This window comes from Crocodylus siamensis, chromosome 3 (assembly GCF_052110815.1).
Source record: "Crocodylus siamensis isolate JL-2025a chromosome 3, ASM5211081v1, whole genome shotgun sequence".
In the NCBI taxonomy this organism is placed as follows: Eukaryota; Metazoa; Chordata; order Crocodylia; family Crocodylidae; genus Crocodylus; species Crocodylus siamensis.
The window spans coordinates 118,449,175-118,474,030 of NC_143397.1; the positions used below are offsets into that span (position 1 = coordinate 118,449,175).

At 44.0% G+C, this 24,856-nt stretch overlaps 1 protein-coding gene across 1 annotated transcript in view; it reads right to left on the reverse strand.

The window, feature by feature from the left end:
- Positions 1 to 24,856, reverse strand: part of GABBR2 (gamma-aminobutyric acid type B receptor subunit 2) — a 989,086-nt gene that overhangs the window by 15,031 nt on the left and 949,199 nt on the right. The window contains exons 15-17 of the mRNA XM_090039096.1: positions 14,258 to 14,482; positions 8,869 to 9,051; positions 4,912 to 5,041 (exon numbers count right to left, since the gene is read on the reverse strand). Of these exons, the coding sequence (XP_089895222.1) occupies positions 4,912 to 5,041; positions 8,869 to 9,051; positions 14,258 to 14,482 (538 nt within the window). The remainder of the gene's footprint in view (positions 1 to 4,911; positions 5,042 to 8,868; positions 9,052 to 14,257; positions 14,483 to 24,856) is intronic.

Genomic DNA, 24,856 nt, shown 5'->3' on the forward strand with positions numbered 1-24,856 from the left:
ATAGCACAGTATGGCATTCTGAACACCCCAGAAGAGAGGCATAGCAGGGTAAATCTGTGCCTGGGACAGCCAGTCACCGCTACACCAGTGGCTATTTTTGCATACCCCCAACCCCAAAGGTAAAGGTGGTACTTGGGGGCTGCTGCCCTGGTCGTGCCCCACAACTACACTACTCACCAGAATAAGAAAACCTTCCAGTGAGACACACCCGTGTCTCAGCTACAAAACGCTCACAGCTACTGAGTCCCACAACTTTAGTGGGAGTTTTTGAGGGTTTTTCATTATCTAAACTTGAAAATGGTTTGGGAACAGAAAATGGGTTTTTTACTTGGCTGGCTTTTATCCTGGCCAATCAATTTACTAATTTCAAACAAAGAACCATCTGTGATACAAGAAGGGTTTCTGGGAGGGGAAGAAGATTACAACAAAAAGAAGTGACCAGTAACTTTACACCAAATTCACTGTTGAGAGGGATTTTGTGTATTTCATACACTATTAATCTGCAAGAAAGATTATATATATTCTTTATATAGACACACACACATATATGAAGAAAACACCACACCAGAAAGGAACAGTGCACTGCTTTTACTTTGCTTTTACTTGAATAGATTGGAAAACTGCATTTCATTGTAGAAAAGCGTGAAATGATTTAGGCTAAGGACAAAGACATGAAAATGAAGCATGTCCGTATTATATGCACGGTGCATAAGAGTCTGATGTTTAAAACTTAAGTCCTTTCAGCATATAGCCAGCAAGTAAAATGAATGCAAGTAAAGAACTTGGAAACAGAAGCAATTATTTTTATAAAATATTAGGAATAAAGTCAGACTGTCATGTACGACATTGTGTCAGAGGCATCAAACATACCCCAGGCTACATCTGGCCCGAATTACAACAGATGCATAGGGGAAAGGAAATGTTTAAACCTCATGGCAGAAGAAAAATAGAGTTAGAATAATTTCTCTGAGCCTACAAAGAGAAGAAATTGTGGTTCAGAGGTATAAAGTCTCTTGTACCTTATTCATTTGATTGGAGCAGCATATATAACTTAACCACATGGATTAGCAACTAGGGTTAGAGTCAATGAAGTGAATACAGTGGGGAAACTGGGAAGGTGGAAAGAAAGAGGAGGAGGAGGGTGGCAAGAGAAGCAAAGGGCAGAAATAGTAGGTCTGTGTGAAGCAGCTAGTATTTGCTTTGGATTTGTATTCGGCTGATTCCGGGGACAATGATTCGATCCAGTGATCTGAATCACTGTCCCAAATCTATTTGGCTGAATCTCCAAATCAAACAGGTCCCATCCCCTGCCCGCTCTCCCAGCCTCATCAATGGCTGCCTGCCTGGCCCCAGCCCCTGGCTTTTTAAAAGAAAAGCCCAGCACTCACCAGCTGCTGCCAGGCAGGGGGGTGATCCCTGCTGCCCCGCACTGCTCCACGCTGTGTAGGTGGCTCTGCCATGAGCCCCCATCCCCTGCCCACTCTCCCAGCCCCAGCATCCTAACTTTAAAAAAAAAAAAAAAAAAAAGCCTTGTCACTGGCTGTTGCCAGGCAGCGGGGGCGATCCCCACTGCACCCTGCTGCCCCATGCTATGTGGGGGGGCTCTGCCACAAGCTCCCATCCCCTGCCCACTCTCCCAGCCCCCGCCATGGCTGCCATGCCCAGCCCCAGCTCCTGGTACTTAAAAAGAAAAAAAAATGCCCTGCACTTACCGGCTGCTACCAGGCGGGCAGAGGGGGTGGGAGGGCAATCCCTGCTGCACCCCACTGCCCTGCACTGCAAGAGGGTGCTCTGCCACAAGCCCACAAAAGCCCCAATGGCCACTGTAGCAGCCGGTGAGTAGGGGCTTTTTTTTTTTTAAGAGCTGGAGGGAAGAAGGGCAGCTATGGAGGGGGGGCTAGGAGAGTGGGCAGGGGTCGGGGGTGCTCAGGGGGGCTGGGGAGCAGGCAGGGGATGGGGCCTGGTGGGGGTCCCCCCCATGGTCCCCTCCCTTCTTCTCCAGCCCTCCCCCACCCCCTACTTACCGGCATGGAGTCTGTGCCCAGCTCCCTGTGGTGGCGAGCAGGGACTGCCTGAATCTCTGACGCTCTCCAAAACTTTTCTGAATTGATTTGGAGAGCTTCAAATGGATTTGGACCTTTTTATTGGTCTCTTGATTCGATTTGGATTCAGAGATTTGGCCGCCGAAGCTCCCCCAAATCGAATCAGCCCCAAAGCTTCGCACAGCTCTAAGAAATAGCAGCCCAAAGGAGAGACATACCCTTAGCTCCACCCTTTTCAGGGACTTAAGTACCTATCTCTGGGCTGAAGAATGGGGTCTTGTCAGACATTCACTTGAAACAGTTATAAATCATTGGAATGTTGTGATGTATTAAAGTCAGATAACCCTTGCCTGAAAGGGAACAACTTCGCAATGTCACTAGGGTACTTACACATGCTAAACTGTTTGAACATGTGTCTGCTTGCATTTTAACTGCACTTAATGTTAAATTGAACATGTGACCCCCACGTTGGGTCTTACTCTGTTCAGATTTCACAGCCATGCCCCTTCTCCAGCAGGCTGGTGCTCAAGACATATAGTTCTCTTACATCTAGAACACAGCAAGGAAAAGGAAGAGGTGGTGCTCCTTTCCCTACCCAAGAAGAGGGATTTAAACCCAGATCACCACCTCATACGATGATACACTAAGCATAGGACAGTAGGAGATTTTAAGCATTGGTTTGGTGCAGAGTGTACCAAACGTTAGGTGTTATGTCCACATCTGGTGAGACGTGTAGGGGACATTTTTTATAGAAACTTAGGTGCTTAGGGAATTTAGATACTCTAGTGTGTGCTGGAAAATGGATGAGGATTTCGTAGCTCTATATTTTGGACTTCAGCATTTAAGTCCACTTGGGGATGTGGCATTTTTCATGTTCTTTCTTGAATTTCCGTGCAAACTGCCTTGTGACATCAGTGAGACATATAGTCCTGAATTTATACCATAGACCATGTTAAATACAGCCCTCCAAATGATTTTCATAGATTTCATAGACATTAGGGTTGGAAGGGACCTTGGAAGATCATCGAATCCAGCCCTCCACCCGAAGGGCAGGAAGTCAGCTGCGGTCATAGGATCCCAGCAAGATAAGTATCCAACTTACTCTTGAAGGTGTTTAGCGTAGGTGCTTGAACCACCTCTGATGGCAGGCTGTTCCAGACCTTGGGGGCTCGGACAGTAAATAAATTCTTCCTTATGTCCAGCCTGAAATGGTCTTGTAGTAGTTTGTGACCATTTGACCTCATCATCCCTTGGGGCGCTCTGGTGCACAAACGTTTCCCCAGAAACTGGTAATCACCCCTGATAAACTTATAGGTGGCCATCAGGTCACCCCGAGCCTGCGCTTTTCCAGGCTAAAGAGCCCCATGGCTCTCAGCCGGTCGTCGTAAGGTCTGTTTTCCTGACCTCTGATCATGCGCGTGGCTCTCCTCTGGACTCTCTCAAGCTTCTCCACATCCTTTTTGAATTGTGGAGCCCAAAACTGGATGCAGTACTCCAGCTGCAGCCTCACCAAGGCCGAGTACAAGGAGAGAACGATGTCTCAGGATTTGCTTGAGAAGCATCTATGGATGCAAGCCAGGGTTTTGTTTGCTTTACTATTTAGATTGGGTTTTGCTCCAAACCTTGATACTTTTCAAAGGAAATGGCAATCTGAGCTACTGCAACTATGGAGCAATTTTTTATTATTGCAGAGCTGCTGTTTGATTTGAGTTTGCCTGGTCTGTTACAGAAATAGTGACATGCCCACCAGTTTTTTTAACATTTAAGAAATATTTGATATCTCACTGGACATCCCAATTATCAGTAGTTTTTCTAATACTATAAAAAATATTCATCTACATATTTACAAGGATAATATGTATCGCTATCCCATTTTAGAGATGGGCAAACTTAGTTATATGGGAGCCATGCTAATTTCCCAAATTCACAAAGCGGATCGATACAAGAGCCATAAATGGGACGAAGGTCGTATTAACTCCCAGTAGTATAACAGCTATTTTGGAAGTAATTGTTTTGCCTTAATTTCTTTTGGAAGGGATACAAAAACCATAGTAGAAACAATAAATTATTGCTGCGGTAGGCATGGAAATTCCTTTTCATCATCACCAGCTCATAGAGGAGATTTTTGATACACAAGTGCCTCCAGTCCTACAGTCAGATGTTTAAATCAGCATGTGTATTTTTACATGCTTGTCTCTGTGTGCTTTGATATCAGTGTTCAAAAATAAGATTTGAATGTCCTACTAATGTGTTTGAAAATGAGGCTTCCCATCTTCAATACTGACCTGTTTAATTATTAAAACATTCAAAAGAAAGCAAGACAGCCTTTTAAATTGTCTTTCTATGACACTTTTCCACACTGCAACACAGAAAATTCTGGATTCTGAAAATAAAGCTACATTTAAAAAATATTATACTAATTTACCATATATGAAATGCATTTAGGATATACAAGATAGGGCAAAGTTTATACAGTTAAATAACTAAGCAGGGAGAACAATATAAATTAGGATTTGCAATAGTGAAATGCTGAAAGCTCAAAGTACGGGATGAAGCCATCAAGGGCCAGATTCTATTTCACCTATTAGATGTGTAAGTGGATTTAAGCACCTAACTACAATTCTCTTTCAGCCTGCTCAAGTCTCTGAAAAACAGTTCATGTAAAAGGTAAGTCAGTCCTGCTCCTCTTCACTGCTTTTTTGTGACTCAGTCTTAAGGGTCAAATGGTGATGTGTTACACAAGTAGATGTATTAATGGGATTTTAGGACTTATACAGTGGGGAACAGAATTACCCTCAGTGTTCAAGCCCATATAAATGCCTGATAACTGGAACAGAAACTGGCCCCAGGAGACTTAGTAGCTTCTTACCTTTACTATCTGTAAAGTTCCGTATACTGAGGATATCATTAAGATCCTGATAGTGGTTCTGCTTAATATATGTGGTCTTCTCAGGTGTATCCTGAAGCTGCATTGTGACCTCTTCTAAATCTTTATCCAGCTGTAAAACAAATACAAAACATAAGAGACCTGTAGAGTAGGAATCATTAAAAACCTCAAGTCACTGCTTAGACTACTAGACAGCAAGCTTTGCAATACTGAATTTTATTAGCATTTCTATACTACCTACCAAAGCCAGGCTGAAATGCAGTTCTCACAGAACTCTACATAGACAATAATACTGCTATTTGCAAAAAGTAACAGGCACAATAAAATCTGGCCCCAAGAGCTTGATTTTCTATTTCACCTATGAACTAAGTATTTCCACATAAATTGAATTTGAGGAACTAAAAATCACAGAATCATAGAAAAATAGGGCTGGGAGGGACCTCCAGAGGCCACCTAGTATAATCTCCTACTCAAGGCAGGAACATCTCTATCCACACCATCCCATACGTGCGCCTGTCTAATCTATTCCTAAAACTACACAATAACCCTGTTGCATAACTATAAGGCACATAGCCCAAAGGCATGAAGAACATCCTAGCCTGTTGCAGGTTGTTAAATATGCTCAAGAAATCTAAGGAAGAGAACCATGTCCCACACTACAGAGGAAGGCAAAAGCCCCCATATAGTCTGTACCAGTTTGACTGTGGGGTAAAATTCCTTCCTGACTCCAAATGCAGTAACTGGTCTGACTCTCAGCAGTAGGGCAACACCCTCTAACCAAACACCTCCTGGTTTTGGTTCCAGCAATATAGTATTTACAAGAACAAAATACTTCTTGCAGACATGACTAACATGCTCATTAATGACTGGCAGCTACTATACTGCAACAACTTGTTTAAATTCTCCTTAAACTGTGAAAATCTACATAGTAGCTATAGCCACCAAGAGTTAGATTCCATTACACCTTTTAGGTGTGTAAATGGAATTGAACACCTATGTGGAGTCCTATGCCACCCTGTTCAAGTTTCTGAAAAACAGTTAATGGAAAAGGTGGTGATGCCTCTTCCTTCTCCTTGCTGCTTGTTTTTTCACTCAGTCTTACGGGTCAGCTGATGGTACGCTACAAAGGCAGATGCATGAATGAATTTTCAGGACTTGAACAATGTGGACTAGAATCACACACAGGCATCTAAGCAAAGATTTCTCACCGCTGACACGACTAGAAGAAATTAAAGGAAAAGAATACTATTTTGATATGTTCAGAATACAGAGGCAAAGAATAGCCTCCCCAAAGGGCTAAACTGTGCCTATTAGATATAGACCTCAGTAGGACCCAGAGCAAGGACTGTATTGAGTTACCCCTGGTTCTCAGGGAGCTCTTGGATGCATCTACATATTCAAGGTATCCAGGTCGTAGTTGTATTGGTCTAGAGGAAAAGGCAACCAGGACTCGTAGTAGAGATGATATCTTTTAAGAGACCAACAAGATTTTTGCAAAAAAAATTCTTTAATTGTAAGCTTCCAGGCACAAGCACCCTTCATCAGGCATTGGAGAAAAGATTATAAAAGTTCTCCTGGGTGTTGTCTAATAAAAGATATCAACTCTACTATGAGTCCTGATTGCCTTCTACATGTTCAATTAATTTGAAGCAATAAACACTGACACATATTGTGCCACAGTTTATTGCTTCCAGTGCCGTGTTTGAATATGTGCGTGGGACTGCAGCATATACAGGAGGCCTGGAGAGGTCAACCTGCCAGCCCAGGGCTGCTACAACTCAGCTCAACTTGCTGTGGAGGGGATGTTTGGAGCATGAGGATGCTCCAGTGCGAAGCTAGCTGACAGGCAACCCCCATACTGAAGCACCTTTGTGCCCCAGCCAGCCCTGTCATCTATACGTGCATTGCTGTCTATTAAAAACTCTGCAGCAGGAAAGTCCTTGTATTTACAAGTACTAACCTGTGTCAGAGTTTATTAGTTTACTGTGGCCTAGTAGGGCTGAATGCATAGATGTTGAGACATTTACTGCAGAGCTAGTAGTTTACTGTGGAGCTCTGCAGTTAATACCTTGTGTGGATATGCTCATTGTGCACAAGTGACAGGGATCATCTGGCCCCCAGATCACATCTGTTCCCAGGGGGAAATAATGAATTCAAGTGCGAATTAAATTTTACCATATTTACTTGAATCTAAGATGACCCTAAATTTAAGATGACCCCCCCCCACAATAATTAGATTCTATGCATGGAAAATTTATAAATGTGTTATAATATTCCACGTATAGCATCTAATTATGGGAGGGTTGTCTTTAATTCATTCTTTCCACTGCTGCAAGGGGGCAAGCAGTGGAGGGGGTGGGGGGCAGGTGGTATTGGGAGGTCAAGCAGCTTGACCTATCTTCATACCTGCCCCCCTACCATCCTGCTCCCCTGAAACTTCAGGCTCCCCTTCCCCCCCACTTTTGCTCCCCACTTTCTCCCCAGTCTTTGCTCCCACCTTCCCCCTCAGCCTATTCTCCCCCTCTTCCCCCCAGCTTCTTCCTCACTGACAGGCTGTGTCCCTATTCCAGCCTAGCACCCCATAGCAGACATGTAGGCTGTGCACCACTGCTATGGGGACAGGCTGAGACTGTACTAAGTGCCCCAGGCTGCAGCGTGCATACAGCCTGCCAGCACAGAGCAAGGGTAAGGGGGGGGGGGCAGGGGGAGAGGGACAGGCAGGGGAGCAGAGGCTCCATGGCAGGGAGTAGATGAGTAAAACAGGCTACAGGGGGGAGATGGCAGGGTGCAGAGGCACAGGGGGTTGGGGAGATGGGATGGGACAGGCAGCAGCTTTGGCTATGGCCCAGACCCCATGTAGCGGCTACAGCTTGAGCCACAGCAGCCACCTGCACCTGGTATTGCTCTTGTACTCAATTCTAAGATGAGGGGCTCCCCACCCCATGTTAAATGGGGAAAAATACCCTTGTCTCAGAATCAGGTAAATACAATATATTTCTTCCTTATAACTTTTGGATGGAAAAATTCTATAAAGGCAATCTAGGAAATAGCTACATCCTTTATTAGAATGAGCCTCGAACACTTCACACACTGGAACCTGTTATTGTTCATATCAGGTTTGTATATCTAATTACATGTATTTGTATAAAGTCTGAACAGAAAACATTTCCACTCTTGGACTTCTTTCCAAGAATCAATATGATTTCAACAGGACTTGATTCTATTCAGTTAATAGGTAATGGTTCTTTCTAAATTCACTCGCTATAACATGGCCTCCTCAAACTTTGGACAACAGACCTAAAAGATGATGTTCTAATCCAGATGGAATTTCGATATAACCTTGGGATGAAGATTTGTCTTCATGGCAAATTATGGAGGGTTTCACTCACCCTTGACTTGCCTTCACAGTACCTTAAACCAGAGGTCTAACAAGGCAGATGTGCACTCGGTTGCAACACATGGAGGCAGCAGCTGTTGCCTAGCTGCATATTTTTGGAGTCACGTGGAGGTTACAGTGCAACAACACATCTCCTGGGGTTTCCAATTTTTGCCAAATGTTAGCCAAGTTTCTTTCCTTACAGCAGTGGCTTTCGAACTACCTGACCCTTTTGTACCACTTCTTTTGTAGCAGAACTCCAATTCCTATCCTGTGAGCTGACATGGAGCCAAGTGACCTGCCCTGACAATGGCAGAACACTGCCTCCTGGCCCACTCTGCCGCTATCCCCAGAGCTCTTTGCTGAAGCCCAGATGACCTATTGCAGAAGCCCAGGGCTCTGCAGAACACAGTTTGAAAACCACCTTAGAACATAGGCTAAAATTAAGCATATCATGTGTTCCAAAAGATGAATACGCTTAAGATCCATATGGCTTTATGGTTAGGTAAATCATTCTGTCCCGTGCATAGAACAGTACATCTGCTCTAGCAGCATATACATACCTCTGTGATTTTCATTCTCAAGCGGTGGTTTTCTGACTGCAGCCCTTCTAGCCGAGACGTGCTGGCCTGATTGACGCTGGTGACCGATGTTGATGTTTTTGAGTCTTCTTTCTTTTGATTCTGAGTGAACTGGAATCGTCTGTTCTGCGTGGCTGCATCTGGATTTGTCCTCAGTGTGATTAGCTGCAAGGTTTGAAAGCTATAAGAAATTCTGTAGAGGGTTTTATTTTTATGTAAATGTATTCTGTGCCCCAAAATCATAGAAGATACAATTAAAGAGCAACTCCTGGATTTTGAAGTACAGTCCTCAGCAAAGTAGGAATACATTGTACATCCCATGGGCAGTAGTTAGCCAATTTCTGTAAGGCTACTCTGCTATTTTTTTCCAATTTTAAACTGTAATTTATCATCTCTCATTTTTTCCTTCATTTATGTTTTCATCCTTCAGAGCAATACAATCCACTTAAAAATCACAATTCTATCCCTGAGCATGGAGGGGCCCCAGAGGGAGAGGGAGAGAGAGGTGCTAACTTAATAAGCACAGGGAAGTTTCATTGCTCTTAAGCATAACAGAGACAGAGACCTTGAAAGCAGGGATAGGGAGTGTGGGGAGCAGGGCATATATTCTGGCAGCAGCCTCAAAAGCAATGTAAACAAGCCTACAGATTCAGCTGACCAAGCAAAGTGGTAAACTCTGCCTCATTTGAAAGTCATTGCAGTAATACTGGATATCTTGCTTTAAAGATATGCTCCAGTACATCTAAATACTGGCTTAGAAGGAAAAAAATAAATAGGTGGCAGCTGCTATCTGTGCTAGAACAAAGACTAGGCTAGATCACCTTAATGGAATGGCCCCTTCTAGCCTCAAAAATCCACAAGACCAATCCTCTCTTTCTTTGCCCATTTTTACATCAAAGTGAATGCCAAGTGTGTGTAATATGGTGTCAGATTAGAAAGGTCATATTTGAAATTGACCTGCTTCTTATTTTGCCCTAGTGTAAAGCATTAGGTCTGCAGGTTTTCTTGTTTTTGTTTTGTTTTTTTCTTGAAGGGCTGGAGCTGGCCCAGGTAGGGCACCCATGTGGGGACTGGGGGAGCGAGGGGAGGTGTTGGGGGCTCATGCAGAGCCCCCTATGCAATGTGGGGCAGTGGGGGGTAGCAGGAATCACCCCCCACCTGGCAGCACATGCTGAATTGGGGCTTTTTTTTTTAACAAGTGCCAGGAGCTGGGGCGGGTGGGGCAGACATTGCCAGGCTGGGAGAGGGGTGGGGGATGGGCCTGCCTCATTAGGAGATTCAGCTGAATTGAATCGGGACGGTGATTTGAATCACCGAATCAAATCACTGTCCCCCGAATTGGCCGAATCCGAATCCAAAGTGAATAGGCCTTCACATAGGCCTATTATAGATCAGGTCCCTGCTTGCACATGTGCTTGCCAATGCTGGAAGCTGTGCAAGGAATGCAATGTAAGTTGGGGTGTCGGGAGGCTGGGTGGGATTGGGGGTGCCAGCAGGTCTGCAGGGAGGTTGGCAGGTCTGGGGGGAGGTTTTGGCAGGGTTGTGGGGGGCTGGTGGGTCCTAAGTCTAATGTGTGCGGGCAGTGCCAGATTTAGGCACAACCTAAGAAAGCTACAGCTTAGGGCCTCACATTATGAGCACAGGGAATATTTATGTATCTAAATACATAAATACAAAAAAAAAAATACAGTAAAACCTCACAAATATGGCATGCTTGGGACCGACCATGTGCCGGAAATTTGAAAATTCCAGTTTTTTGAAACCAGCACTGCAGCCAGTTGCGAAGCTGGGTGAGGTCGGGGAATAGCAGCAGCCAGTCCTGGAGCACCAGTCATGTGCAGAGCAGCAGCATGGGGTGCTTAATGGAGGTGGCAGCAGCTGCGTGCAAGCTCCCCCTGGTCCCGCTGCCCCCCCGCCAGTCCCTATCCCGCAACCAGAAGTCTCTTCCTGCCACGGCTTTCAGGCTGCTCCAGTACCACGTGGCTGCATCGCTAGACTGCAGGAGCATGGGGCCAGGAGCGCGCGCGCGCGCGTGTGCGTGTGTGTGTGTGTGTGTGTGAGATTGTGTGTGCTGATCTCTGTAATTGCCCTTGTGTTGCTCTAGACTAGATGTTTTCATATATGCTAATTAAGAAATCATAAAGTATTTTAACTTGAAAGTATTTCATAATGCAAATAGGCTTATTGCAAGATATATGTTTTAGTTAGATTATTAGTTTTTTTGTTGCAATTTTGCCTGTGTATATATGCAGATATAAAGCTTTAATATTTCTATTTTCATTGTCATTTCTGTTGGAACAATCCACATTTTTTGGTAATGCTATGGGGCCTTTTAAGCTTGACATAGTTTAGGGCCCCAGCATGTCATAATCCAGCCCTGTCTGTGGGGACTCTATGTTTGACACAATATAAACATAATGGATGGCATTTGTTGTATCAAAGAACTTACAGTCTAGGAGGCAAAATGCAGGAGGTGGAAAAGAAAAAAAAAGACTATGGGAACAAGGTAACAAACACACGTAGTATGTACAGTTTGTAGAAATGTAGTAGCAGTGATCAAAGCTCTCTGCCCACCTAGCCATGCTCAAGTTGAAGTGTCCTGGATGCATTATGGAAGAAATGAGTTCTTAAGGGGGACTAGAAAAAGGACAAAGTGTGGCAGCATAATAGACTTTGACCACGGGCTTAACAGTACAATAATAGGTTAGTTAGATCAGCAGTTCTCAATCTTTTTGGGTTCCAGGTACCCCTCATTAGACTCAAGGAGCCCCTTGAAAAATTCCAGCTTTTAACTTTCACTCATTTTTTACTACGGTAAGAAGAACAGGTTGATTCTTCTGTTGCAAAAAAACTCAGAAAGGCCACAGCAGGGCAGAATGTGTTTGACACTATAGATTCCTATGTGGAATCTCTGGGTTTACTTTTTGAATCTTGTGTAGGTGTTTCAGAAGCATCAGGTGTTAGCAACTAATGTAGACACGATCCCGGACTCCAAGTACCAATACGTTAAATTTCTGCTAAAAATCCTTGTGGAACCAGGAATTTCTGAGTTACTAATAAGACCCACTCTCTGCCCTCTATAAGCACCTTATCATTTTTAACATTTTCATAATGTTCCCGTGGAGCAAGAAAGTTCTGATATAGCCATTTTACAGATTGGAAAACTGAGGAGAGACTGAGTCACAGGCCTAAAGTCTCACAATAAGCCCGTGACAGACAAGAGAACTTGACCAGGTCTGTGAGTCCCCAGTAAGCACCCCCACCACTGATCTAACCTTCTTCCTTTACAGTCTCCAGGGCTAAGTGCAGACAGTCAAAAGCCTGAGGCTAAATTGATTCAAAGTAGGCAGCATCCTCTTAGCTGCATAGACTGAACTGATAACCAACTGAACTGATATTCAGTTTTTAATTAGGAAAGACAGGGGGAGTTCTACACTGACCCAGGCCAGTAGGCAGGGGATGTGTGAGCACATCTCCCAGCCTGCTGGCCATTGCCAGGCCAGCCAAGCATCCCCAAATCTCTGCTGTCCTCCCATGGGAGGGAGGGTGCTGGCCCACCTTGGTAGAGCCTCCTCAGGAGATTGCCTCCTGCCTGGGTTTCTCAGCCCAGGCAGCCCTGGGGAGCTGAGGGGGAGTCTTCTCCTCCCCCTTCCCAGCTGATGATTGCTTCAGCTGCAGTCACAGGAGCAAGGGAAAAGAAGTTCTCTCAGCCGGGTGCCTGTCCCTGCAGCCCAGCATAGGGACACTGGGGAGCTCCTGCCCTGGGGACACTGAAGCAATCAGCAGCTGGGAGGGGAGAGGTCTGTCATGATCAGAAAAGCCAGCACCACAGGGGCTTGCCCTCCCCCCCATGTTCTGTGTAGATCCTGGCTACGGGGGGTTGGGGGGGGGGTCTGTTCCCCTCCCCCTGTCTCTATGGGCTGATGGACACAGGCAGAAAGCAGGCTAAGGAGTAGACTGGCAAGGCAGTACCTGCTCCACTGGATGGGCAGCATGGTCCAGGACTGCAAAGCATCCTGGGATGCTGGGGGGCTGTGACTTAACTTGAACCAGGAAGAGATCTGGGACAGAAGTTCCCTAAACTGGTTTGCCCTAAATCAGTTAAGTCTGATACTACATTGTAGAAATTATAGAAATCATAGAAATGAAAGGCTGGTGGGGACCTTGAAAGATCATCGAGTCCAACCCGCCCTCTCTGGGCAGGAATACTGCTGAGATCAAATGATTCCAGCAAGGTGTCTGTCCAGTCTCCTCTTGAAGACATCCAAGGTTGGGGACTGCACCACCTCCTTGGGAAGTCTATTCCAGATTCTGGTCACCCTTACCATAAAGAAGTCCTTCCCTACATCCAACCTGAAACCTCCCTCTAACAGTTTATGGCCATTACTCCTTATCTTCCCCTGGGGTGCCCCAGTGAACAGTTTTTCCCCCAGTTCCCAATATTCACCCCTTACATACTTCTAGATGGCCACAAATTCCCCGCTCAGTCTTCTCTTCCCCAGACTGAATAGTCCCAGATCCCTTAGTCTTTCCTCATAAGGTTTGTAGCCCTTCTCTGGACCCTTTCAAGATTCTCAATGTCTTTTTTGAAGTACGGTGCCCAGAACTGGACACAGTACTCCAGCTGGGGTCTCACCATCACTGAGTAAAGAGGAAGTATCACTTCCTTAGCCCTGCTTGCGATGCATCGACTAATGTATCACAAGCTTATCTTAAACTGAACTTCTGGTTTAAACTAGTTTCTGATCATTTAAACCAGTTTATGTGTAGCTTCTGTCCCTAGCCCAAAAGAATGAACCACACAGTTTATCTATACCAGGGCAGTGGCAGGTCCTGGGAGCATTGGGCTGAGGATATCCCAGCCGCCCACCTCCATGGGCATGGTTCAGAACTGAAAAAGTTCACAGTGAGGCTGCTCTGGACTCCAGCACTCTTGAGTCTTCAGCCTCTGGTAGGTCTGCAAGTGGATGCTGGGAAGAAATCCAGAGGAGCTTTTTGGCAAACTTCTGGCTCAGACTGTCACTGAGCTCAGGTTGGATGTTGTGGACTCAGTCCTAGGATCTGGAGGGTATACTGTCACCCATCTTTTGAAATTACAGACTCAAACCTTTTTCTCTCTTTCTTGGGCTTAGAGAGTTAGGGAGAGAGTGTGCGCATTACAAATGTATATATTCAAATTCTTGCAAATTTGATTTATGCATTCCAGTTTTTCCAAAATCTTATGGAACTTTGTTGTTCACACATTTCAGGGATAACAAATTACAGATTGATTTGATTTAACATTTGCACATATCCTTCTTGCAGAAATGTACTTAACATAGAATTGTCCTAAAAAAGAAAATAAAAATTGAAGAATCAGCACACAACTTACCTTAGGTACAAACACAAGGCAGAGTGTAATGGTACTGCAGAATATAATGACTAAAGCAACAATACAAAACTGAACATTGGGCTGATCTCGAGTGAGGAATGAAACTGCTGCACCAATAATACACATTATCCCCACATTGTATACACTCATCCCGATGTATTTGCTGTCATTCAAAGCAGGAATGCTGACGTTTCGAGTCTCCCATGCTAAGAAACAGCCAAATAACTGTAATGGTAAAAAGGAGGAAAGGTTAAAGAAATGACAAAGTTTATATAAAGGAACTTCTTATAAGCTGTTATATACTTTAGTTAGCGTTCTTCAAGCAATTAAAAAGGCTGATGTCAGCAATATACTAAAAGAAGAATCAGACATTTGTTTTTACATATCTCACGTCATTTAATTCAAACTCTATTATTTTACTGTCAGTACCTCGAGAAAACAGATTAACAATAGCAATTTGTTTCTGTACAGACACATGTGAAAACTATATTTATACTCTTTAATCAGTGGAGATGGGACTGAACTTCCCCAAAGTTTAGAAGCGTTCTTTAAAGATAAACCATTGCTGCCTTCATTCAAGACTTTCAATAGAACCCAGATATGGGGAGCCGAGGTATTTTTCTTCCCCACAAGTACCAGCAATACATAGCAGTTGAGTGCTCTCTTATTATCACTTCTATTAATAAACAGCAGTCCTCAGTTAGATCCTGTGCTGCCATTCAGAGCTCAATAGCTGGAAACAACCATTGTAAAAAGCAGAGTACCAGTTCTGTGAACACAACTATGGCTTCTTTTATTATAGAGGGAGCTGGTAATGGCCTCTGTATTTAGGTGGCCTAACATAAATATTCTTATGATCCCTTTTTTGAGATGTTCTAACACTTTCTTTGTTGCTGTAGCCTTTGAACTTCACAGGGGGAAAGCTTTCAAGTTAAAGAAATGTCTTTTCTTTGTCCCATTAAATTCTGTTAGACTTTGCCTCAGATGTAAGCTCCTGAAAATCACCTTTTCCTTTTGTCATTAACGTTCCTCAGGAAAATTCTGACAACATAGAAAAGCTAAGTGACTATGGATATTGTAAATGTCTGGGCCCATGTCATGGCTTATGCAAGAACAGCAGCCCAAATTCAGAGGAATCTGTGGGAGTAGGTACTTTCTCTGGCACTGTCAGCAGGAGACCCCCAGATCTTAGCCCATGGCTCTCATAGCCAAATCCCTCTTTGAGGGTGTCACACGGCCACAGAGAGGGATAAGAAGAAGAAAGGGAAAGGGAAAGAGACATAGGTTAAGTTCTCAACCTTGTGCCTCTCTTCCCTCTAGGCTAGTAGCCATCTTCAGCTACTTTCATTTTTTGTTACGTAAGTTTTAAGTGCCTTCATGCCCTTCCTCTTCCCCCTTTTCAACTGAAGATTTGGTTATTTTGACTTTGACAATTAAGGGCTTTCCCCCAGGAATAACCTCCCACTTATGAGACTTGATTATTGCTACCTGCAACCTGTGCTTAGGTCTCTGAAGGAGCAGGGTTTAATTTAAAGCATGAACCTTCAAGAAACCCAGGGATTTGGGATTTTTTTTAAATTAAGCTGGAAATGCAATAGCTTTCAATAGTTCCTAAAGGAACTTTAGCACAGTGTGAGGATAGTAAGAAGGCTGCAGAGCATATAGTTCAGAGCTCAAATCTGGATGCTTTGAGTTGCTTCTCTTTTACTCTGTTCCAGGGTGAAACTTATTGCATTTGTTTATTGCAGCACTTAAAATGAAGTTTAAAACGTCTGTTTATTTTTTTAATCCAGCTTTCATTTTCATTATTCATGGGCCAAATATATACTTGAGGTAAAACTTTCAACAATTTAAATGATAAATTGAGCCCGCTATTGTATGGCTGAAGCTGTGTGTCATATGCAGTTTTTTATTGCTTCTGAAGTGTGTATTAATAAATCAGCACTGCAAGAAGAAATTTCATTTAACAATCTTAGATTCTGATGGCATTCTGCATGAGTGGGGGGAAAAAGAGAAAGACTATAGCATGGGCTGTATAGCAGCACAGTATCAGCCAGGGTTTCTAATCTGCACTGTGGGCAAATAACTGGTGATGCCACTTTCTGGGGTGCAGACCCAGACTACCAGTTCTGGGTCTGTCAGTACCAGTTACCTCCCTTCAGCAGCCATCTCAGCTGGCTGATGTATAGGCATAAAGATTGGAGTAGAGGTCCTACCTGCTCTCCACTTTTTCCTCCCCATCCTCCACTCTTGCATCTGTTGGGACTATCTGGGTTGCTTTCCTACATTCCCACCAAGTGCCAACACTAACATTTTGGCCTGCCTAGATACAACACTAAGAAGGAATACGGAAAACTTTCAGTCTCAGTTAGAAACTAGCCCTAAGCAAATATGGAATAGACTCAAGTCTGATTTATAAACTGCCAATAAGAATATATAAGAATTTCACAAAATATAATAAAAAAATTCAGAGCTCAAAATAGGAGTAATGAAAATGGAGGTGGTAGATTCTTCACTGTGAGAATGGGCTGCCACTCAGGCTGTCACAGTGTTGGAACAGAAGTTGCTTTGCTTAAAAATATAGAAGACAGAATGTCCTTAATACCTAACATCCTTTTCAGAGAAACACCACACACTAGAATCACTGGGGTTTTAGTTTATTTCAATAGCATATTTTCTGGTTCTGTTTAGCAAATGTCTATGATAATCTCTCTGGATAACTGTATCTCCCTGCTCTATCAGACTTTAGCTGATAGAGTACTTTAGAGCCTGGAAGTTTCTTACATAGAGAAAACAGGGTTCTTGGTTGGCTATGGTAAAATATATTACTCAATGCACATTCATACATTTGAAGAGCTCAAATGTATAAATGTAAGGGTGAACACAGGAACTGCCATAATGGGTCAGACTTAAGGTCCATCAAGTGCATAATCCTGTCTTCAACAGTGGTCAGCACCAGTTGCTTCAGAGGGAAGAGTAATCAGCCTCACCTCAGTACATCTAATAGTTAGGGACTCGGTTATGCTCAGGAACATGGCATTTTATAGTCCTTCTTCAGTTTTTGTTGTTATTATTTAAGATGTCTGTGTATATTCTTGTTATCCTTCTAAATGTCCAGCCTCTTTTCGAACCTTGCTAAGTTCTGAGCCTGACCAGCCTGTTATGGCAGTGACTTTCACAGTCGAACTATTCTGTGCATGAACATACAATTATTTTAGCAGGTTAGAATTCGCCGTTTTATAATTTAATTGCAGGCCCTTGTCCCTTTTGTTTTCTTCTGCTGTGTTATAGCATCAGGAGAGTGCACACTCTGTTCTCCCTTCTCTGTACCATTCTTTGTTATATATACTTTTCTCATGTCCCTCCTAAGTTAAACAATGCTATTCTTGTCAGTCTCTGTTCATATGAATTTTACCAGGCTATCAATCATTTGCATCACCCTTTTGATGTGCCCTAATTCTGTAATATTCTTTCTAAGACTGGGTGAACAATACTGCCTGGAATATTTTAGGGGTATCCACAAGATTGATTTATAAAACAGCACTGTAACATTCTCCTTATTTTTTCCACCCATTTATTATATATTATGTATGCATTGCTTTGTTACGTTGGGTGCACTTTGAGCAGAGGTTTTCTATAGGTTCCTTTCCTGAGCAGAGACAGACTGTTGTAAGGTGCATAACTACTTTTCTTTCTTCCTCCAGTGTGCATTACATTATACTTTGGACATTATACATTACACTTCATTTCTCATCATGCTTCCAGCCCAGCTAACTCACTGAAGAACTTAAGGAGCTTTAAGAACTCTTAAAATCTTCACAACTCCCTCTGGTCCTGACTAATCTAAATAAATTGGTGTCTTTTGTAAGTTTTTCAATCTCATTTTCTCCCTGCCCTTTTGAGATCATTAGTAAATACTAGGGCGGTACAAAGCTTCAGTCCCTGATTTGATTTGGCAGAGATTCAGCCTGGTTCAGTGGCTGAATCTCCAAATCTGAATCAAATCAGAGGACCCTTTAATCTCTCTGAATTGAATCGGAACCCTCCAAATCGATTTGGAGAGATTCGGACAGATTCAGTGATTCAGACATAGACACAGCTTTAAATGTCTCTTCTACATACCTCTAGATAGCTGGGGCTTTGAACACTGTGGTGCTGGGGCAGATGCAGCATCCTACAGAAGCACGGGGGTCTCACCTACATGCTGGGCGACAGACCCAGAAGTTGACCAGAAGCACTTCCGGTCCACTTCCTGGTTCACCGGGGAGCATGCAAGGGGGCACCTCCCTGGCTCCCTGCAGCTCCCTGGCTCGATGACTGGTGTCTCCTGGGTCTGGGGGGGCACCCAGGGTCCCTTTGTGTCCAATCGCTGAGCTGGAGGGGTTAGGCAGGGGGCCCCCCTGCGCGCGCTCCCTGGCAGACCCGTAAGTGGACTGGAAGTACTTCCGGTCCACTTCTGGGTCTGCTGCTGAGCATGCTGGAGAGCCCCCCCATGCTCCTATGGGATGCTCCGTGTGCCACAGCACTGCAGCAATCACGAGCCTTAAGGTACATAGAAAAAAAGCTTTGAAAGTTGTGTGCCTGTGTCTAAATCACTGATTCACCGAATCAGCATCGAATCTTCAGATTTGGATTCAGACGAATTGAATCAGGGACAGTAATCCAAATCAACGGACTGAATCACTCACTGTCCCTGATTTGGGTTGAATCCGAATCAAACAGGGCCCATTTTGCACAGCCCTAGTAAATACATTAAAAAACATCAAGTGAGGTATTCAGTGGGGTTCCCCAGGGGTCTGTCTTGGGTCTGATATTGTTTAACATCCTTGTTAATGATTTGGGCAAGAGGACTGTGTGCATGCTTAGTAAATTTGTGCATGACATCAAGCTGTTTGGAGATACAAACACTGTGGAGGGTCCAGGACTAGGATCCAGAATAACATGGATAAACCGGAGAAATGATCCAAAAACAATCAGATGAAATTCAACAAGTACAAGTAAAAAGTCTTACACTTGGGTTGGTATAACTATGTACAAATACAAACTGAGGAATGACTGGCTAAGCTGTGGTACTACAGAGAAGGATCTGGTTACAGTGAACCATAAAATTAATATAAACCAAGAATGTGCTCTTATTCCCCAAAAAGTCAACAACATACTGGGCTGTTATAAACAGCAGTGTTGCTTGCATAGCAAGCAAAGTGATTCTTCTGCTTTATTTGGCATTCGTGAGTCCTCACGTGGAATACTGTGTACAGTTTTGGGCCCTACACATCAAGAAAGATATGGACAGATTGGAAAGAGTCTAGCGCAAAGCAACAAAAATGATTAGAGGCCTGGAAAGCATGAGTTATGAGGAAAGACTGAAAGTACTAGGGCTATTGAAGGCTGAGGTAGGATTTGATAACCAGGGATCCTGGGGTTTTTTTATTTAAAAAAAATCTCTAATTTTTGGTTGAAAACAAGTAACCCTAAATCCATGTTTTTCCATGATTAAAATGAAACACCACTATATAGAATCATGGAAAAAATGTGGATTTTAAGCTACTTTTTTAAATCTTAAAATTGGGGATTTTTTTTATCAGAGAAAACTAGGATACTTGTTGATAACAGTCTTCAAATACCCAAAGGGTGGTTATAAAGAGGATAGAGACAGACTATTCTTTGAGGCAACACAGGACAGGACTAGGAGCAATGGTCTCAAATTTCAGCAGAGGAAATTTAGACTGGATATTAGGAAAGACTCTCTCAATATGAGGGTTGTTAAGCGTAAGAACAGGCTACTCAGAAAGGCTGTAGAATCTTTGTCCTCGGAAATTGTTAAGAGCAAGTTAGACAAACACTTGACTGGGACGATTTTATTGGGATGATCCTGCCTGTAGCAGATGGTTGGACTAAATGACCTGTTGACATCTTGGTAAGCCCTACATTCCTATGAACATGAAACCTCACACAGAATTTTAAGGAACTTTCTGTCTTCTTAGTAGCTTTTAATTCATGGCAATTCCTTGCCTTTAACCCTCCGATTACTCAGTTTCTTTACTAGCATTGTGCATGGGACTTTTTCACAGACTTTTTGAGAGTCAATTCATTTTCCTTTATCTGCTACTTATATGTTCAAATAATTTGAAGAAGTGATGACTGATGTGATTTCCATGAGGTGACATGATCTATACTTGCAGAAATCTATTGATTAGACCCCCCACATCATATCAGAAAAAAAGCAGTAAATCACCAGGCCCAGATGTTATGCTTTCTTCTGCTGACAAAACTATAGAAGGTTCTGTTAAAAATTGTGGCACCTATATTTTTAAAAGTTTGTTAAAGTGAGCCAGGGAATTGCAGACGAATGGGCAAATTAGTTGAAAAGCACATTAAAACAGAATGATAAAACACCCAGAAGGTAATGATAAAAGCCAACTGATATTGCTGCCATTGTTCAGTATAATTACTGTTGCCATTATGATAGTAAAACTACAATACTGACTTCCATATTAATTTCAAACGAGAATCTTGTGACAATAATAGCCAGGGCTAGTGGACAATGAATTCTCTCCCACTTGTTGGTTGTCAAGGTTTCCAGCTTCTCCAGCTATAATGACTAATTTGTTTTAGTATTTTTTTGAAATGTGAACAGATTCCTTTCCAAAATCACTAGTTCCAGGAACACAGCCAACATACATAAATGAGGCCAGCATTTACTACAAATAATCAGAATGAATTTATAGCTAAGGCAGTTATAAAGCAATTCAATACATGAATTATAACTGAAGAATGGATTTGGATAGGGTTTTAGGGGTTACGATCTGACCTGTCTTCATTTACATGGGCTCTAAGGTTGTCAAATATCTTCCATTTCGTTGGGAACATGCTTCATATTAGGTTAACCATGCCTAAGATGCAGGTATCAAATTTAGGCACAATTTGTTAAAATGCATTAACGCACGTGTAGACACAACCCGGCAATAAATTTAGTGCTGGGTCTGCCCAGCCACTAGGGGGCTGTTCTGAGCCCAGCCCCAGGGCTCCTGGATGGCTGCCTCTCCTACCCCAGGGCTGGGCTGCTGTCTATATAGTTTTCCACTTGTAAGTAGGGTTTTTTATTGTTGGTGGGTGGGGACAGTGGTGGAGCAGCACTGTTTGTTGAGGGGGGGAAAGAGAGAGAGATGGTGGTGGGGATTGTGAGGCTAATGAAGATTTTTGGTTTCACATATGTGCCTGACCTGACAGTAGTGCTGGGGGTGGGCAGGGGTAGGGGGTGTATGGGTTCCGGGGCAGCCAGGCTGGAGTGGGGAGTGCAGGCAAAGGGGGTCAGCCAGGACCTCCCACAGCTGGTGCCCTGGCCTCTACTGGTGGGTGCATGGCTGTCTTGGTGCCTGGGTGGGGGGTGCCTCCTAGGGCCTGCAGGGCCAGCACCATTGCTGGCAGGGGCCAGGCTTGAGCAGCGGGACACTCGGCATTGCTGACAGAGGCAGGGGCATGGGGAGGCAGGGTGGGGAAGGAGGGAGCTGGCATGTGCTGCCCCAGTGCTGGATATGCAGCTTCTGGGCAGGGAAGGGGCTGGCTGGGGATAAGAGTTCCTAAGATGGCTGCCAAGTGCTGGCAGCTCAGTTTGGCTTCAACATGCCTGCCAAGTGCTGGCAGCCATGTGGCCAGAGACTGGAGCTCCCTAGGGGCACATGGCAGCACTGGAGGGATTTGGGACTAAGTTTAGTCCCAAGTCTCAGCATGTGTAGACACCTACCAAAAATCATTTAATGTGCATTAGTTCAATCATGGTAGATGCACCCAAATTCCCTTTTTCCTCATGCTGCTCCTCACCATCCGACATGAGGCTCAGCCAATCTGGGGAAGGAGAACTGGATGCTAAGGATTATGGGAAGCTTGAGACTTCCTAAAATGACGACTTAACAGATCGGGAGCTGGACATTGTCAGTGAAAGATCTAGATTTCTGCAATTCCTGAATATGGGACTTTGGCACTTAAGCAAAAAAATTGGGGCATTTATAGATGTGCTGTGTCAGGTGGGGAAGGTGCTTTAATTAGTGAGCCATGCTAACTAAAAGCACCTAAGCATCACATGTATCAGTGTCTCTATGCTGAAAAATGGTGGCAGGACCCTTTGAACTAAAGGTCATTGAAGAAGCTTCAGCTTAAAGCACCCCGCTGCCATTTTTCAGTGCAGGGATGCTGATGCATGTGGCACAAGGGAATGCCAGAGTGCATCAATTTCCATGCTCCAGCAGACTCAATTAATTGAGTCTGTTCTGATGCAGCCTTGCTGCACATCTATAGGAATCCTTGGATTCTCTAGATCTGTTGCTGTTTACACCTTGAGCCACCTACATGTTTAACGTTAGTTCCCCAGATGCCTAAAATTTGGCTTTTCATTATAACTAGAAGCACCTTTGTCCTGAGCTTGCTGAGCTGCTTCCTGGCTACCTCATTCCTCAGCCTAGTTGGAATCCACAAATTAGATGTTTCCCTACCTTCCCCACTTGAGGGGCTCAATCTGGTAGGAATCCTCGAAGTAAACCTATTGGATCAAGCTCCAGAGAAGATGCAGAAGTTCTCTTCTGCAGGATAATTTGAATGGTCTGTTCTTATCCCCTAACACAGTGCTTAGAGCACTTACCCCTCACTCCACTTCTGAGAAGGGTGAAAAGAAACCCTGACACATGTAGCAACAGGAGGGGGAAAATTTTCTTCCCAGTACCCATGTAGCAACCAGAAAATCCCCAAAACATGGAGAAACCAAACACCCTCTTTATCTGGACAGCCATAGCTCTCCTTTCTGTATTCTCTGCATAAACATTCTCCTGCTACTGAACCTGGCCCTTTCTAATATCCACCTGCTCCCGGCTGCAGAATACTTCTTTCAATCTCCCAGCTATCCCTTTTGTGTTATGGGGGCTCTTGGGCTTCCAACTGTCATTTTTACAGAGCACTCCAGACATAGCTACTTCTTGAAAACCTCCAATGATGGGGATTCCACAACTTCCCTACACGGTCCACTCTACCACCTCACTGTTCTAACAGTGAAGAAGCTCTTCCTGAAATCCAATCTAAACATAACTGACTACAACTTCAAGCCATTGATATGCATCCTACTCACTGCAGCAATAGAAAATGGGGGCTGTAAGCACACCACTACATCCATTTTCTACAGCTAAGCTCTATGTTACAACCAGATCTGCTCTGACCCTACTGAATGGGACATGAACACTGCGCGCCCCTGTGCAGGGAGGTGGGGGGGCATGGTGACCACCCACAGGTGTTGTCATTTTCGGTGTCGGCAGTAGGGGCATGGCGGCAGCAGTGTTGGCGGTGGCCAGCAGTGATCAGAGACCGTCCACAGATGCCGCCGGTGGTGTTAGTGGTAGTGGGGGGTTGGGGGGGTATGTGTGTAATGAGCAGCGATTGCCCGCAGGTGCCACCAGCAGCATTGGTGGCACTTTTCTCAGAGCGTGCATCACCTATCTTAGGGGGTTCATATGCACCCACATGCACCCCCTATGCATTGCCAGTGGAATGAGATGAATGCCTTAAGTATCTAGAACAGGGATTCTTACAATTACAATACAATCCCACTCAGATCAACAAAGCCAGACTCAAACCTCACTCTGACCTGCCATGATACCAACCCTGGGACAAGAGCAACAGAATTACTCTGGTCGTCACCTACAGTCCCCAGCTGGAACACCTAAGACACATCATTAATGACCTCCAACCCCTCCTGGGAAAGGATGACCACCTCAAAGTAGTCTTCAGGGACAAACCTGTCCTGGCTTACAGACAGACTCCCAACCTCAAACAGTGTCTCTCAAACAACAGACTAACGAACTCTCATCCTCAGCAAGCCACCAGGCCTTGAAATGGACCCAAATGCCTGCTGTGTCTCCACATCAACACACATCACATAATCACTTGACCTAGTAACAAGAGGTGCAACTTCCAAGGTTCTTCCACTTGCAACTCTACCAGTGTCATATATGCCGTCATCTACTTACAGCATCCTTCTACTCTCTACACTGGACAAACAAGGCAATCTCTAGGAGTAAGAATGAATCAACACTGATCTGACATCAGCTGATACATCAGAAAGATACAAAATCCTGTAGCAGAACATTTCAACCTCCCTGGACACTCCCTTGCTAACCTCAAGATTGCTGTTCTAAGGCAAAAAAAAAAAAAAATTAAGACAGTTTGAACAGGAAACTGCAAAATAAGAAATCACCCACAAACTGAGCTGTGTTGCATAAGATTTAAATAGGAGCTACGGATTCATCTCTCATTACCTGGATTAATTTTTGTGACCCTTTCCTGCTTGGTGCAGGGGGGTGGACCCAATGATCTTCTGAGGCCCCTTCCAGTCTTACAATTTATGACCCCCCTTTATATTTACTGGTCAATTGCTTTTCTCTCCTACTACTGCCCCCTCTCTCACCTCTCCTTGTCTTTTATATTCTAATTTCCCTCCCCTTCTTATACTTGGCTTTCTACACGTCTTTTCACAGCATCTGATGAAGTGAATATGGGTTCATGAAAGGTTGTGCTTTCTCTCTCTATATATATATTATTTAGTTAGTCTGTAAAGGT